The following is a 15,688-nucleotide window of genomic DNA, read 5'->3' on the forward strand; positions in this document are numbered from 1 at the left end:
CACACCCAGCTAATTTTTTGTATTTTTAGTAGAGATGGGGTTTCACTGTGTTAGCCAGGATGGTCTCAATCTCCTGACCTCGTGATCGCCCGCCTCAGCCTCCCAAAGTGCTGGGATTACAGGTGTGAGCCACTGCGCCCAGCTCCCTGCCCCCTTTAAGAGACAGTCTTGCTCTGTCACCCAGGCTTGAGTGCAGTGACAGCATCATAGCTCACTGCAGCCTCAGGCTCCGGGCCACAAGTGATCCTCCCACCTCTGCCTCCCTAAGTGCTGGAATTACGGGTATGAGCCACTGCATCCCACCCAGATGCTTCCTTTCCATTGAAAAAACATATAATAAAATTGTGCTTGAGGGGAAGGAATGCGGATGGATGATTGTTTCTCCAAAACTGCACCACTGCACTCCACCCTGGGCAACACAGTGAGACTCTGTCTCAAAAATAAATAAATAAAAAATAAATAAACTAGAGGCAAAAAGGTACTCAATTAAACTGCACCGAAGTTTGTGAATATAAGATAAGGCCTTTCTAGATTATATAAATGAGGATACACCTGCGTATCTTAGATATAAGATAAACATTGTAATGTATTTAACAAATACTTATTGTGCAATTAATATGTAAAAATAGCATAGCGTTGTAGAAGCTGCTGAGTAGTAGGCATGGCTTTTACCTAGTTTTTGTAACTCAAGGACTTTACCTATTGGTTATTTGGTCTGTCCCCAGACCCTTGAGCCAGCGTGAGTGACACGAATCATGGAGTCCCAACTCCTGGTGCTCATATGAGGTGATTACATTACCAAGGCTGCTGGAACTCCTGCCCACCAGCTTCCTCAGATAAGAACCTTCCCCAATGCCACAATCCACATGAAAGAATAGCAAAGCCATGATGCCACTACCCACTCTAAAGGGCCTCAAGGCAAGGAGCTGCTGGCTCCAGATAGCCTCTCTTCTAGAAGGTGGAGGTCCAGGAGAACCAAGGGTCCACCGTCCTCCTAAAGACTCTCAGAATCATCCACCCTTACTTCTGTTTTCCTCAGTTGTCCCTCCGTCTGTCTTCTCTCACATTTCATTCCCTCACTGCTCTCTGGCTCCTCCCTCCCCTCTCAAGCCCTCTTATTACACCACTTTGGTCTTCCACGACCAATCCACTTTTCTAATGAGGTTCTGCTCATCCTTAGGGGTTTGATCCAAACATCACTTTCTTTAAGACACCATTTCTGACCCTTTAAATGAGGTTACATCTTGCCTGTTAGATGCCTCTGTTACTACTTGCCCTTCTACTTCCCATCACTTATCACACTTTTAACATTACTTATTCAAGGTCTTTTTCTTCTAGATCATAAACTCTATGAAGGCAGGAATTAAGTCATTCTTACATTGTTATGTCACCAATATTTAACACGGTAACTGACACAAAACAGGAATCCAATAAATATTTATGGAAGAAAAGAAAGAAGAAAGAAGCGAGCCACTGAGATCCAGCTCTGAACATACTTTGCTTTTTTTTGAGACAGGATCTTGCTCTGTCACCCAGGCTGGAGTGCAGTGGCACAATCTCAGCTCACCGCAGCCTTGACCTCCCATGCTCAAGCAATCTTTCCAACTCAGCCTCCCGAGTAGCTGGGACTACAGGCATGTACCACCATGCCTGGCTAATTGTTTTTTTAACTTTTTTGTAGAGATGGGGTTTTGCTATATTGCCCAGGCTGGTATTGAACTCCCGGACTCAAGTGATCCACCTGCCTCAGCCTCCCAATGTGTTGGAATTACAGGTGTGAGCCACTACACCTGGCCTGAACATCGTTTCCAAGAGAAACATCATGATCATATAATGTTGGCTGTACCTCAACTACAGCATAGGTTATAAAGTGCCCTTGGGTTAGCCTGAATCCTAACAAGGATTACTATCTCACTATTTCTCCAGAAAAAACAAAAAAAAGTACTGTGAGTTCCAAACATGCTGATAAATAAATGTGTAAGTTGACTCTTTCATTCTATAGGCCAGATAGAGCAATAATCCTCCAGACTCATCTAGTGCTTTTGACTATCTGAACCCCTTTTATATCAATTGTCTAAAATGATTCTCGTGACAACTCTCTGCAGTCATTATCCCAACTCAGCATGCATTTACCTAGCATGCACACTTGAAGCCTTGCACTGGGTTCTGGAGACGCAAAGACGTGATTTCTGTTTCCAGGAGTTCACATTCTTTTGTATTTGCTTTTTTTGTTGGTTTGTTTTGTTTTGTTTTGTTTTGTTTTTGAGACCAAGTTTTGCTCTTGTTGCCCAGGCTGGAGTGCAATGGCGCAATCTCGGCTCACCGCAACCTCCACCTCCTGGGTTCAAGCGATTCTCCTACCTCAGCCCCCCAAGTAGCTGGGACTACAGGCGCCCACCACCATGCCCAGCTAATTTTGTATTTTTAGTAGAGACGGGGTTTCTCCATGTTGATCAGGCTGGTCTCAAACTCCCGACCTCAGGTGGCCTCCCAAAGTGCTGGGATTATAGGCATGAGCTACCATGCCCAGCCTTTGTTTTGTTTTTTGAAAAATAGGGTCTATGTTGCCTACGCTGGACTCAAACTCCTGGGCTCAAGTAACCCTTGTACCTCAGCCTACCAAGTAAGGTGCACCACCATACCTCGCTCTTTTCCCAGTAGCTCACATTCTAAACATACAGGAAGGGTTCTCAACCCCATTTTGCACATGAGTTTAAGTGACCTGCTTGAGGTCACAGTCATGAGTGATGGAACTTGACTGCCGTACGCTGATGCCTCCCATCTGGATACCACGTTGTAAAGATTAGGAACACTGCAAAGTTAAAATCAAAGCAATTCCTTCTAAATTTTAGCCCTTTTCAAAAAAATCTTCTTAAACATGTCTTATTCTTCTGTGTCTTATGATAAGCCTGACAATACCCATTTTACTTGAGACAGATGCTGATAAGGGGAGAAGGGAATGGAGGAACGGTTTAGGGCATGTGGCCAAATAGCGATATTGAAGCCTGGAGGGTAAGCCCTGTGGTGAACGGAAAATCCGCATGATGCCAACTGAAACAAGCCCAGCTTCTCTCCTTTTCTCAGGCCTGCAAGGAGCTGGGGCTACACAAGAAACCATCTGAATGGCCCCTGAAGCTTCTTCCTCAACACCGAGCTGTACGGCTTTGTCTGCTTAAACATCCCCTGTGCTTTCCTCTGGCCAGCCGCCCAGGCCAGCTGCCCAAATCATTTCCTTGAAGGTTCCTGTATTACCAAACTGCACTGACAACACTTGAGTAATCTGGGAGGCCTCGAGGAGAGTCCGGAAAGGCCCAGGTGCGGTGGCTGCTTCCTCAGCAGATTTGGCTCCAGCTGTCTGGACTCTAGAGCTTTTGGGTGACTCTAGAGCTTTTAGGTGGCTCTAGGGCTTTTGTCCACATGGTCAGAACTGTCTCAGTGACTCTGAGCAGTCCCTTCCAAGAGACTGCAGAACAGATCTGCTTAAATCTGGAGTAGGAGCAAGGAGGTGATGCACCATGCACAGGAGAGCAGCTGACAGAGAGGCAGAGGGAAGAAGAGAACTGAATGAGCCTGGGGCAAGGAAAAGTGGTTGATGTCATGGCCCTGCCACTCAGCATTATAAGCTTCCTTCAATAGTGGCTTGAAACTGGATCAGAAAGGTCCAGAGACCTCGGGAACTATCTGACTTACTCCCCTACCCCATCTATGTGACGAGCTAGCTATCTGGCCTTATGCACATTACTTAGCTTCTTGGGTCTCAGTTTCCTCACTTATGAAAAAGATATCAAAATATCTTGGATGTTTTATATGAGAATGAAGATGCTTCATTCATTCATTCCATAAATATTTACTGAATGCTCACCATATGCCAGGAGTATTTCCAGGCACTAAAGATTCAGCAATAAACAAAACAAACAACAATCCTGAAATGTTTGCCTTTATAAAATTCCTATTGTCTATTTCCACTTATTACAATAAACATGTAATAAGTCAAATACATGATTTGTCGGATATTGATGATAACTTCGGAGAGAAATGAAACAGAGAAATGTGGGTTGCAATCTTACAAAGGCTTGTCAAAAAAAAAAAGGCTTGGCTGAGAGGATGGTATCTAAACAAAGACCTAAAGTAGAAGAGACACGTGTGCAAAGGCATTCGCACAGTGCCTGGCACAAAAAAGACAGTGTGATTTTTGTGTTGTATTATTATCATCATAATTGTTATAATTATTATTCACATTCTTCTTAGTTGCCCAGAAAAGTGGCTTATACAGAACTGATAGAGACAATTCAAAACATTAATATTACTACTATTACTACTAACTACATCACTAAAATTTGTTGAACATGTATTTCTATTCCCAAGGTCCAAGTCATAGAACCTGACTCTAAGAGAGTAACTTTTTCAACTCTTGGCTGTAAAAGAGATTCTCTTAAAATCCTTACTACTTTTTAGATTTAAAAAGTTAGTATTAAACTTATATGTTGCAGGTAACTGATTGCATACTTCTCTAGGTTTTTAGTTAATCCTTTTTTCAGAAGTTTTCAAAACTAAATGTGAAAAGGTAATTTGAAGTGTTATAAAGCTAGTTCAATAAATTTTGTTATATCAGAAATCATTTTTCTGATTATGCTGAGTGTGACTTTGGGCAAATCACTTTGCCAACTCGAGACCTTTATTTTATACTTTATCACTTGTAAAACAAAGTAACAAAGTAATTCTAGATAACTAAACAAAGTTATCTACAATTCCTTCATAAGAAAAGTTTTCTATGACTAGCATTAATTACTTACTCAATGGAGACAATGACAGCATTCAATTCCTCAGCCATTGCTGTACACAGCTCATCATAATACCTGATTTCTAAAAGACACAAAGGGAACAATCACTACAAAACAGGTCATTTAATACTGTCCACTCTTAAATTCTGCTAAGTGTTAATTGTTTTTAGGCTTGGAGCTAATACTGAAAACAAATAATAAAAACCAAATGTAAACAAGTGATAGAGTTACATGTACACGTGAAAAATTAAATCTGATTTCTAATAACATGCAACTACTATAAATAACAGGAAATGCATAGTTTAGTTTTGAATATATTACCATCTAAATATTTATTTCATAATGGGCTATATGAAATGCACCAAACTGATCCTGATTTTATAGTTCTTCAGATGTATATACCTTTCTAAAAAATCACAGCAAAATAAGCAGTCTCTTCCTTAGAATCATGCAATTTTAGGCTGGGAGTGGTGGCTCATGCCTGTAATAGCACTTCAGGAGGCTAAGGAAGGAGATCACTTGAGGTCAGAAGTTTGAGACCAGTCTGAGCAACATAGCCAGATGCTGCCTCTATTAAAAAATGTTTTTAAATTAGCCAGGCATAGTAGTGCATGCCTGCAGTCCCAGATGCTTGGGAGGCTGAGGAAGAGGATCACTTGAGCCCAAGGGTTTGACGTTAAAATGAGCTGTGATAGTGCCACTGTACTCTGGCCTGGGTGACAGAGTGAGATCTTACGACTAAAAATAATAAACCAATTAAAAAATTTTTTGCTCTTTTAACACTTCATTTGCTGCAGTTTAGTAAAGTGATCGGTTTGAAGAATATGGTATTCTCTTTAAATGAACACATTAAAAACCAGAATTTTAGGGAAGTCTTAACATTTCTTAGAGGATCCAAAGGTCTGCAGTAACAGAACCAATTTAATATGTAAGAATTTAATCCTGCTGGGCGCGGTGGCTCATGCCTGTAATCCCAGCACTTTGGGAGGCTGAGGCGGGCAGATCACGAGGTCAGGAGATTGAGACCATCCTGGCTAACACAGTGAAACCCCGTCTCTACTAAAAATGCAAAAAATTAGCCGGGAGTGGTGACGGGCGCCTGTAGTCCCAGCTACTTGGGATGCTGAGGCAGGAGAATGGTGTGAACCCAGGAGGCAGAGCTTGCAGTGAGCCGAGATCGCGCCACTGCACTCCAGCCTGAGCGACAGAGCGACACTCTGTCTCAAACCCTTAGTTGCTCTCAGTAAATTGAGATCTATATTGTGCCAACTGAGAGATAAATATTTCCTTATTTACAGGGTTTCCGAGGCAGTCTTAGAATCAGAAGTTTAAGAATTACATAACCTGTGACCTCCACCTGCTCAAGCTCTTCCTCGGGCAGAAGTGATCAGTCAAAATTATGCAGAAAGGGCCAGGTTGACTTTTGTAATCCATCCCATTCCTGGCACCCATACTTCCTGTCCTCCAGTACAGTGTTTCTCCTGGCAAGCGTCCAATGCTACAGATTCAATCTCTTCGAAGGCAGAAACTCCTTCTTATTCATTTTTGTATCCCTACACTCGAGCATACCTTAGACTGACCAGTGGTCCCGACTTGCCCACAACTGTTTGAGCTTTTGCACTGAAAGATCTGAGCCAAGCAAACCCCTCGGTCTCGGGCAAACCTATATACTCATGGACAATTATTGAAAATGTGAAAAAAAAATCACTGAATAAAAGAAAAAACAATGGATATGGAATTAAATAAGATTACTAGAAAAAGTTATCCCTTTTGACCTTTGTTGCTTTAAAAAAAAAATCACATAATGATAAAATAAACAAAACAAGTTGTCATTGCTTTTAAACTAAGGGGATGCCAAAAGCTCTGGACTGAAGATGAGGAAGTAGCTCCATGATTATTATTAGCAGAGACAAGGCCCCAAGTTATGCCTTGGGAGGCTCTCTTCTGGGCGGCTCTGTTTGGCTGCCTGCCATTTTGAATGTGTTCTACTCATGAAAATTATCCAAATCTAAAGAAAATATTCTTGAACTTTGCAAGATTGTTTCCTTTGAATGGTTGCATACATTTTATATTTTAACCTTCGCTTTCATAAGCAGATAAAATGTTAACATGTGTATTAAGGAATACCTGGTCTACTTCATAGAAATGTATCTTCAAAACACAAGTTGGCAAAAGAGGCACAGATAATTCCCCATATGCATGCCCGGTAAAACTTCACCTTGTTTTTGTGCAGAAAGCTGTATCAGCACTGCACAATAAGTCTGTGATTTAGATCATAGGAAATATTTTAAAACAGTCTACCTGAATTAACAAACAAACCAACAAGCAAATAACTTTTACATAGGATAACCATATAATTTATCACCCAAGCCAGGACTCTTTTGAGAGTGAAAAGGGGGCACTAGTAATAATTTTGCTGGGACAACAGGAGTAACAGGGACCATCCAGGGGAACCAAGATAAATGGTCCCCTTGTTTCCCACTAAGAAAACCAAACTCAATTACACATCTCCCGCAAGGCCAACCAGAACAACAAACCATCTGAAAGTGACCAGAACTTACTTGCACTTGCCAAGGCCCAGCCTCCTCCGTGGATATAAACAACACTGCGTTTCAATGGTTCTTCAGGCTTCGGAGGGCCTTCAAACACTCTGACTTCTACACCGTCAAAGTCTGTGTCGGTCACCTTCACTTGGGCAGAAGACCATGCACTTTTTTTGCCAAAAGAAACAATGATAAAATTCAGTGCCAGCAGGTGATGGCTCAGTCCCAGGTAGTGGATCAGGTTACTCTGCAGGGCGAGGGAGGAAATAAAGAGGGAGGGCACATGTCAACTTGGCATCACCAGAGCTTCCCTCACCAACCGAGTGTCTGATTTCCTACAAGCAACTTCCACTGGACTGGAGGGCTCATTGAGCTCTTTTAATACAAAAACCAATTGTATTTACCTTTTGCTTTTGGAGTTGACAAAATATTTTCATACACGAGATCTCCTCAGGTATTATCAGTCCCATTTTATTTAGAAGGCTTAGAAAATAACTATGCTTGCTCATTTCATTTAAGTGGCAGTTCTGGGACTCAAACCTAAGATTAGGTTTGAATTCCCAGATTCAGTACCTTTTTTTTCTAAGTAAGTATATCACAGTTCCAATAACATACTAGGAGTGAAGAAATAATATTTTATTTCAATGCAAATAAGAGGAAAATTTTCTATTTACTTTAATTTCTTTAAATTCCTTTGTAACTTATATATTTGAGTGTGTCTCATTGTTTAATTTCTTTAAATTGCTTTGTAACTTCAATATATTTAATTGTATCTTTAAGTGTGTCTTGTCCTTTTGAAAGGAGTGTGTGAGAAAGAAGAAACATGGTCAACTGAGGCCCTGGCATTTAGAAGCAGATCAGCTCAGATATAACCAGAAGCTTTTTAGAAATGTGCAAAAACTATACTGCCTGATGGTCTCTTCGCTTTTGAACCCTCGGGGCATCAAGCTCTGCATTAAGTGTTCGCAGAAAGTTATTTGGTTGCAAAAGGAACGTAGCAAGGAGACCTAATTTACCCACCAAGCAAAGACACTTCTGAGTTTATTCCCTTCTCTCCACTTTCCCAAGTTCATCAGGAAGGGGAACAGCTGGAGAGTTAACAGTGCTCTTTTTAGACTATGAAACAGAACACTGGTGATTAATGATCGTAAGATCAAAGAAACAATGTTGCTAGCGGAAATCAGGACTATATGATGTCTGCAATGTGGCACCTTACAGCTTCTCTGGCTGTGCACAGGGCACGACAGTACACCTTGAAGAGGGTCCCTGTGTGCTCATTGCCTCAGCCTTTGGGCAAATTCCTGAGCCCTTTACTCCAGTGTCCCATATAGACATTATAACTGTGTGTGTATATTATATATATATATATGTATATATATACATATATATATCTCCTGTCATGAAAAGAGTTGGAAAAGTACTATATTAAGAAAGCATTAGCAAGTGTTAATGAAAAACAAGAACAAGAGGCAATTAATCAAACAATGAACAATTATTTCAGGAATTCTTTTAATATTATTTGCTGCCAAGTATAAGCAGCAGCAGAGCAAATGAATATTAAGAAAATTCAACTTCTACGTGTGCCCTGACATCAACTGCCCAATTTACTGAACAAGTTAAAATTGTCCACGTTTTGATAGTAATTTATGCATGTGTACATGCACGTATGTGTGTACACATGTACCTGCACAGAGGATTCTAACCATCAACTTAAGTTCTTTGGTAAATTGGAAGAAGACAATCACCATTCGAGTTTTGTGATAAAATGTTAGTCTAATTTAGAGAATATTGAGATCTGCCAGGGAATAGCTAAGAATCACTGCATTTCCAAAGTTTCTAGAGTAGATATAATAAACCCTTGTTAACATCATTATCAATTAACAGGCAAGCTCCATTCCACTTGTCATAGGACAAGTAGTTTGACCGGCACAAAACAATGAAATATGAACAAAGAAATGGCAGACCTGGCTCTGTTATATTATCAACTGTACTTTTCTTTTTAATTAAATGAAGACTTTCTTAAACATTTGAGACAAATTATATGAGCATCTTTAACTATATGAAACTGTAAAACAAGTGAATTGTCTTTATATGACAGATATGAGAAGACTGTACATTTTACAAGAGAACCTGTCTCGAGTTTCCTTTATGTAATGCACGCTTGAGTACATGCGGGTTTGACTCAATTTGTTCACACCTTTTCAGAAACATCTCTCCACGTTAGCTTATGTTTTGCTTGCATTCACAGAATACCTGAAAACCATCTGCATTGTTAACAATAGCAACACAGTGGTGTAGGGGTAGAAGTGCTGATTAGAAAAGGGACAATTTGGCTAGGTGCAGTGGCTCATGCCTATAATTTCAGCACTATGGGAGGCCAAGGCAGGCAGATCATCTGAGGTCGGGAGCTCGAGACCAGCCCGGCCAACATGGTGAGACCCCCATCTCTACTAAAAATATAAAAATTAGCTGGGGCCAGGCTCAGTGGCTCACGCCTGTAATCCCAGCACTTTGGGAGGCCAAGATGGGCGGATCACGAGGTCAGGAGATAGAGACCATCCTGGCTAGCATGGTGAAATCCCATCTCTACTAAAAATACACACAAAAAAATTATCTGGGCATGGTGGCAGGTGCCTGTAGTCCCAGCTACTCGGGAGGCTGAGGCAGGAGAATGGCTTGAACCCGGGAGGGAGGCAGAGCTTTCAGTGAGCCGAGATTGCACCACTGCACTCCAGCCTGGGTGACAGAGTGGGACTCCATCTCAAAAAAATAAAATAAAATAAAATAAAATTAGCTGTGCATGGTGGCACATGCCTGTAATCCCAGCTACTTGGGAGGCTGAAGTAGGAGAATCGCTTGAACCAGGGAGGCAGATGCTGCAGTGAGCCGAGATTGTGCCACTGCACTCGAGCCTGGATGACAGAGGGAGACTCTGCAATCTGGCTTCCAGCCCCATCTCTCTGATGAAACTATCCTTATTAGACTCACCAATGACCCCTGACCACAATGCCAAAGCCGATGCCAATGACCTACTTGGCCTTACTGCAGATATTTGACAACTTGTGCTTTCTTGAAACTTTCTTCCCTCTTAACTTCTCCAGTTTCTTATTTTTCTTGCCACATTAACAGTTAATCCCCCACTCTTCATATTTTTTTTCTTTTTTTGGTCTTTTATGGATTGGTTCTTCCTCTCCTGACCACTGGCCCTTTAAATGATGATGTTCTCAAAACTTCCATTTATTACTTCATTCAACTTCACAATTCCTTCTTTCCTTGAGCAAGCCAATGTATTATCATGGCAAATAGAAAGTATTTACCAGCAGACTATTAAACTCAAAGACTATGACCTGTATTCTATACTAATTTCTAGTCCCTGATCTATCTTTCTCAAGCTTCCATCCATATTTCCAACCATCTCCAGGATCTAGTCTATAAGCTCCTCAAAATTAATATGGCCTACTCTCCCTTCTCCACTCCCAGAGCAATTAACAACATAAATTCTCAATTATCTGACCATAAGTCTAACTTCTAAGCTAGAAACCTTAATACTGTCCTCAGCTTCTTATCTCACATGATTTCCAATCACCTCATCAAACCCTATTAATTCCACCTGCCAACGTTTTCTGATCTAGTTCTACCCATAGCTCCACCCCTGCTCTCATTGCTGCCTTGGCTAAGATGCTCATTATTTTCTGCACTTGCCTGATAACTTGAATTCTAGATAATCCTCTTCCTCTATAACTTGCTGCATACTGCTGTCAGAGTTTCTACCCTGAAAGGCTGATCACATTACCTGCCTGCTAAAAAACTTCTGCTGACTTCCTGTTTCTTACAGGAAAAAAAGAAAAATCTAAAGTTGGCATTCCAATCTGGTCCCACTCTACATTCCAACCTCATTTCTCACCACCCCTTGCAGTCAAGCATAACTTGCCTAACATTTTTCATTTTTTTTAACTTGCTATTCTCTTTGGCAGTGCCCTTCACTGGTATGCTGAAATCAGCTTTTGCTGGGTTTCACAAACCAACTGATAAATTTACAGGAATTTTGCAAGTCAGTTTGTCAGTGGTATGTCAACCAGAGCATCTCTTTTTTTTTTTTTTTTTTTTGTTTTTGAGACGGAGTCTGGCTCTGTGCCCAGGCTGGAGTGCAGTGGCCGGATCTCAGCTCACTGCAAGCTCCGCCTCCCAGGTTCACACCATTCTCCTGCCTCAGCCTCCCGAGTAGCTGGGACTATAAGCGCCCGCCACCTCGCCTGACTAGTTTTTTGTATTTTTTTTTAGTAGAGATGGGGTTTCACCGTGTTAGCCAGGATGGTCTTGATCTCCTGACCTCGTGATCCGCCCGTCTCGGCCTCCCAAAGTGCTGGGATTACAGGCTTGAGCCACCGCGCCCGGCCAAGCATCTCTGTCTTGAATAGAGGATGGGTAAAATGAGGCTGAGACCTACTGGTGGGTCCGGAATTTTTGGGTTCTTGGTCTCACTGACTTCAAGAATGAAGCCACAGACCCTTGTGGTGAGTGTTACAGTTCTTAAAGGTGGTGCATGTGGAGTTGTTCAATCCTTCTGGTGGGTTTGTGGTCTCGCTGACTTCAGGAGTGAAGCTGCAGACCTTCGCAGTTGAGTGTTACAGCTCATAAAGGCGGCACAGATCGAAAGAGTAAGCAGCACCAAGATTTATCAAGAAGAGCAAAAGAACAAAGTTTCCAAAGGGTGGAAAGGTACAGGAGGGGGTTGCCACTGCTGGATCCGGCAGCCTGCTTTTATTTCCTTATCTGACTCCACCCACATCCTGCTGATTGGTCCATTTTACAGAGCAATGATTTGTCCATTTTACAGAGAGCTGATTGGTGCATTTACAATCCCTGAGCTAGACACAGGGTGCTGATTGGTGTGTTTACAAACCTTGAGTTACACACAGGGTGCTGATTGATGTGTTTACAATTCTTGAGCTAGACACAAAGTGCTGATTGGTGTATTTACAATCCTCCAGCTAGACATAAAAATTCTCCAAGTCCCCATCAGATTAGCTAGATACAGAGTGCTGATTGGTGCATCCACAAACCAGCTGCTGGCCTGGGTGCTAAGCCCCTCACTGCCCGGGGCCAGTGGCACTGGCTGGCTGCTCCGAGCGCAGGGCCCCCTGAGCCCGCACCCACCCGGAACTTGCGCTGGCCTGTGAGTGCTATGCACAGCCCTGGTTCCACCCGCACCTCTCCCTCCACGCCACCCCGCAAGCAGAGGGAGCTGGCTCCAGCCTTGGCCAGCCCAGAGAGGGGCTCCCACAGTGCAGTGGTGGGCTGAAGGGCTCCTCAAGCATGGCCAGAGCAGACCCTGAGGCCAAGGAGGTTCCGAGAGAGAGCAAGGGCTGCTAGCATATTGTCACCTCTCACTGGTCTGCATTCCCAGATGGTTAAGGCATTCTAAGTCACAGAATGAGACAGGAGGTCAGCACAAAATACAGGTCATAGAGACCTTGCTGATAAAACAGGTTGCAGTAAAGAAGCCAGCCAAAACCAAGATGGCAACGAGAGTGACCTCTGCTGGTCCTCACTGCTACACTCCCACCATTACCATGACAGTTTACATATGCCATGGCAATATCAGGAAGTTACCCTGTAAAAGGGGAGGCATGAATAATCTACCCTTGCTTAGCACATAATAACCATAAAAATGGGCAACCAGCAGCCCTTGGGGCTGCTCTGCCCCTGAGTAGCCATTCTTTATTTCTTTACTTTCCTAATAAACTTGCTTTCACTTTACAGACTTGCCCTGGATTCTTTCTAGAGATGTGAGAACCCTCTCTTGGAGTCTAGGTTGGGACCCCTTTCTGGTAACAAGTTGACATTAAGTCAGTGGCTTGAAATTGGCCAGGGTGGGAGTATTTACATCATGGAATCAGCAAGTGCTACAAATCAGGGTGTAGACTTGCTCAGGTTTCAGGCCTTTGGTGGATCCCTATCTGGCTAGGGATTTTTCCTACACCTGTCCTTCTTCCCTTATTTCTTTTACTTAGCATTATTTTTGTAGAGGAAACCTTTTGTCCCACATAAAGGCATGCGTGGACCTAAAGGGTTCTGTGGGAGTACAGTGGCACTCTCTACACATAGCAAAGTACTGGATGGAATTAATAAGCCAACCTGTAAAGCACAAAATAAGTATGCGATAGTAGGGTTCTCTCGTTAGATTGCACAATTATAAAATGTCCAATTGTTTCCTCAAATATCCAGGAATTTCATGACAAGCTACAAAGCAAACCTGAGGAGAACCTTACTGACACTCCATAACAAAATCTAGCTCAGAGAAATAAAAGAGCTCACAGAGGGATTCAACACTCTAACCCTGTCACCCTAAAACATTTGGTTTGTTTTCTTCCTCGCAGAAAACCTCTAGGGCTGTAGTTCAGTTTCAGGAAGGGCAAAAAGGATAAAGTTGTCTCTTTCCAATTCCAAAACATTTTTTTTTTTACTGTCAACACAGAAAAGTAGTTTCCATATTGCCAAAATACTGTCTTAGCTCCAAAATCCTGCTATAGTCTACAGGATATGTCAAGGGCAGTAGCTCACGTATGCTGACATTTGCTCTCTGCCAGTCATTGTTCTCATGGTCAAGGAATCTCAGACCACCGGGGCTCAGTGAATCACCCAAGGTCACTCAGGCAGTAAATGGTGAACTGGATTTGAACCCAAGCATTCTGGCTCCAAAACCCTCAACCACCACCCTCTATTGCCATGAATGAGTGTAGAAGTTTGGTCAGGGTGGTGGGAAAAATTATAAAAGTTATAGAGAAAGACATAAACCTTCTTGGAAGGCTGGGAGGTTTTGCAGAAGCTCTGAAAGATAATTTGACTGAAGGCAGCCAAATTCTCTTATCTGGAGCCTGAGAGCAAAAGGCAGATAAAGATGTAAAGGAATTGATCTAGATAAGTTAATTTACTTAGGCCTCGGAACCTGGCTTTTAATCATCTGCACACAGGACTGCTCTCTCCAGGGGGCGACCATGTTAATTACCCACAAGATGTGTTGACTCAAAGCCTTTGTCATTAAATCTGTACTAAATAAATACCTGTAGCACCAGCTTGTCAGGGCTGTGGCTGCTGACTCTTTATAGAACCCTCCTTGGTGTCTGTGAGCAGCCCGGTCCCCTAGCTGCTCGGCCAGGCAAAAAACCTGTGTCTGCGTACATTTTTTCATCTGTTGCTCAGCCACGGTCTGTGGGTCAGACCTAGCACATGAGTACATTTATTCTCAAACCTACATCATAAAACTAGAAGATTTTACATCTGAAATTAACATTTAGCTTCCCATATTTGCCCAAAGGGAAACTAAGGCCCAGAAAGGATTTGCAACTTTCCTTGTGACTATGGCAGCAGAGCTCTATGCTTGACCACTCTGGATCAAGTAGCCACTTCCTCATTCCCCTTTCCTTCAGCTCTTCCTCAACAGCACATCACTCTCTTGAGCCTTCCCTGGTAATAATACAGGAGTTATTAAAAAATAATTTTTAGGCAGATAGAGAGGGTAAAAGGAGTTCTTGGTAAGGCTTTTTCTTTTAATAAAAGCAACTCCTGAACCATTTCTTTCTTTTTTTTTTTTTTTTTAGACTTTAAGTCCTAGGGTACATGTGCACAACATGCAGGTTTGTTACATATGTATACATGTGCGATGTTGGTGTGTTGCACCCATTAACATGTCATTTACATTAGGTATATCTCCTAATGCTATCCCTCCTTCCTCCCCCGACCCCATGACAGGCCCCCGTGGGTAATGTTCCCCACCCTGTGTCCAAGTGATCTCATTGTTCAATTCCCACCTATGAGTGAGAACAAGCAGTGTTTGCTTTTCTGTCCTTATGATAGTTTGCTCAGAATGATGGTTTCCAGCTTCATCCATGTCCCTACAAAGGACATGAACTCATCCTTTTTTATGGCTGCACAGTATTCCATGGTGTAATTGTGCCACATTTTCTTAATCCAGTCTATCATTGATGGACATTTGGGTTGCTTCCAAGTCTTTGCTATTGTGAACAGTGATGCAATAAACATACGTGTGCATGTGTCTTTATAGCAGCATGATTTATAATCCTTTGGGTATATATCCAGTAATGGGATGGCTGGGTCAAATGGTATTTCAATTTCTAGATACTTGAGGAATCGCCACACTGTTTTCCACAATGGTTAAACTAGTTTACACTCCCACCAACAGTGTAAAAGCTTTCCTGTTTCTCCACATCCTCTCTAGCACCTGTTGTTCCCTGACTTTTTAATGATCGCCATTCTAACTGGTATGAGATGGTATCTCATTGTGGTTTTGATTTGCATTTCTCTGATGGCCAGTGATGATGAGCATTTTTTCATGTGTCTGTT

The 15,688-nt window shown here is 42.3% G+C and overlaps 1 protein-coding gene across 5 annotated transcripts in view; it reads right to left on the bottom strand.

Moving 5' to 3' along the window:
* Positions 1 to 15,688, bottom strand: part of NCEH1 (neutral cholesterol ester hydrolase 1) — an 86,548-nt gene that overhangs the window by 10,304 nt on the left and 60,556 nt on the right. For 2 of the 5 annotated variants that reach the window (XM_011940999.1, XM_011941000.1), the window contains one exon: positions 4,794 to 4,863. In XM_011940999.1, coding sequence (XP_011796389.1) covers positions 4,794 to 4,831 — 38 coding nt within the window. In that variant the 5' untranslated portion in view covers positions 4,832 to 4,863. Of the gene's footprint in view, positions 1 to 4,793; positions 4,864 to 7,318; positions 7,572 to 15,688 lie in introns of all 5 variants that reach the window. The other 3 variants (XM_011940998.1, XM_011940997.1, XM_011940996.1) reach the window with 3 other exon arrangements.

Source organism: Colobus angolensis, unplaced genomic scaffold (assembly GCF_000951035.1).
Source record: "Colobus angolensis palliatus isolate OR3802 unplaced genomic scaffold, Cang.pa_1.0 Scaffold197, whole genome shotgun sequence".
In the NCBI taxonomy this organism is placed as follows: Eukaryota; Metazoa; Chordata; class Mammalia; order Primates; family Cercopithecidae; genus Colobus; species Colobus angolensis.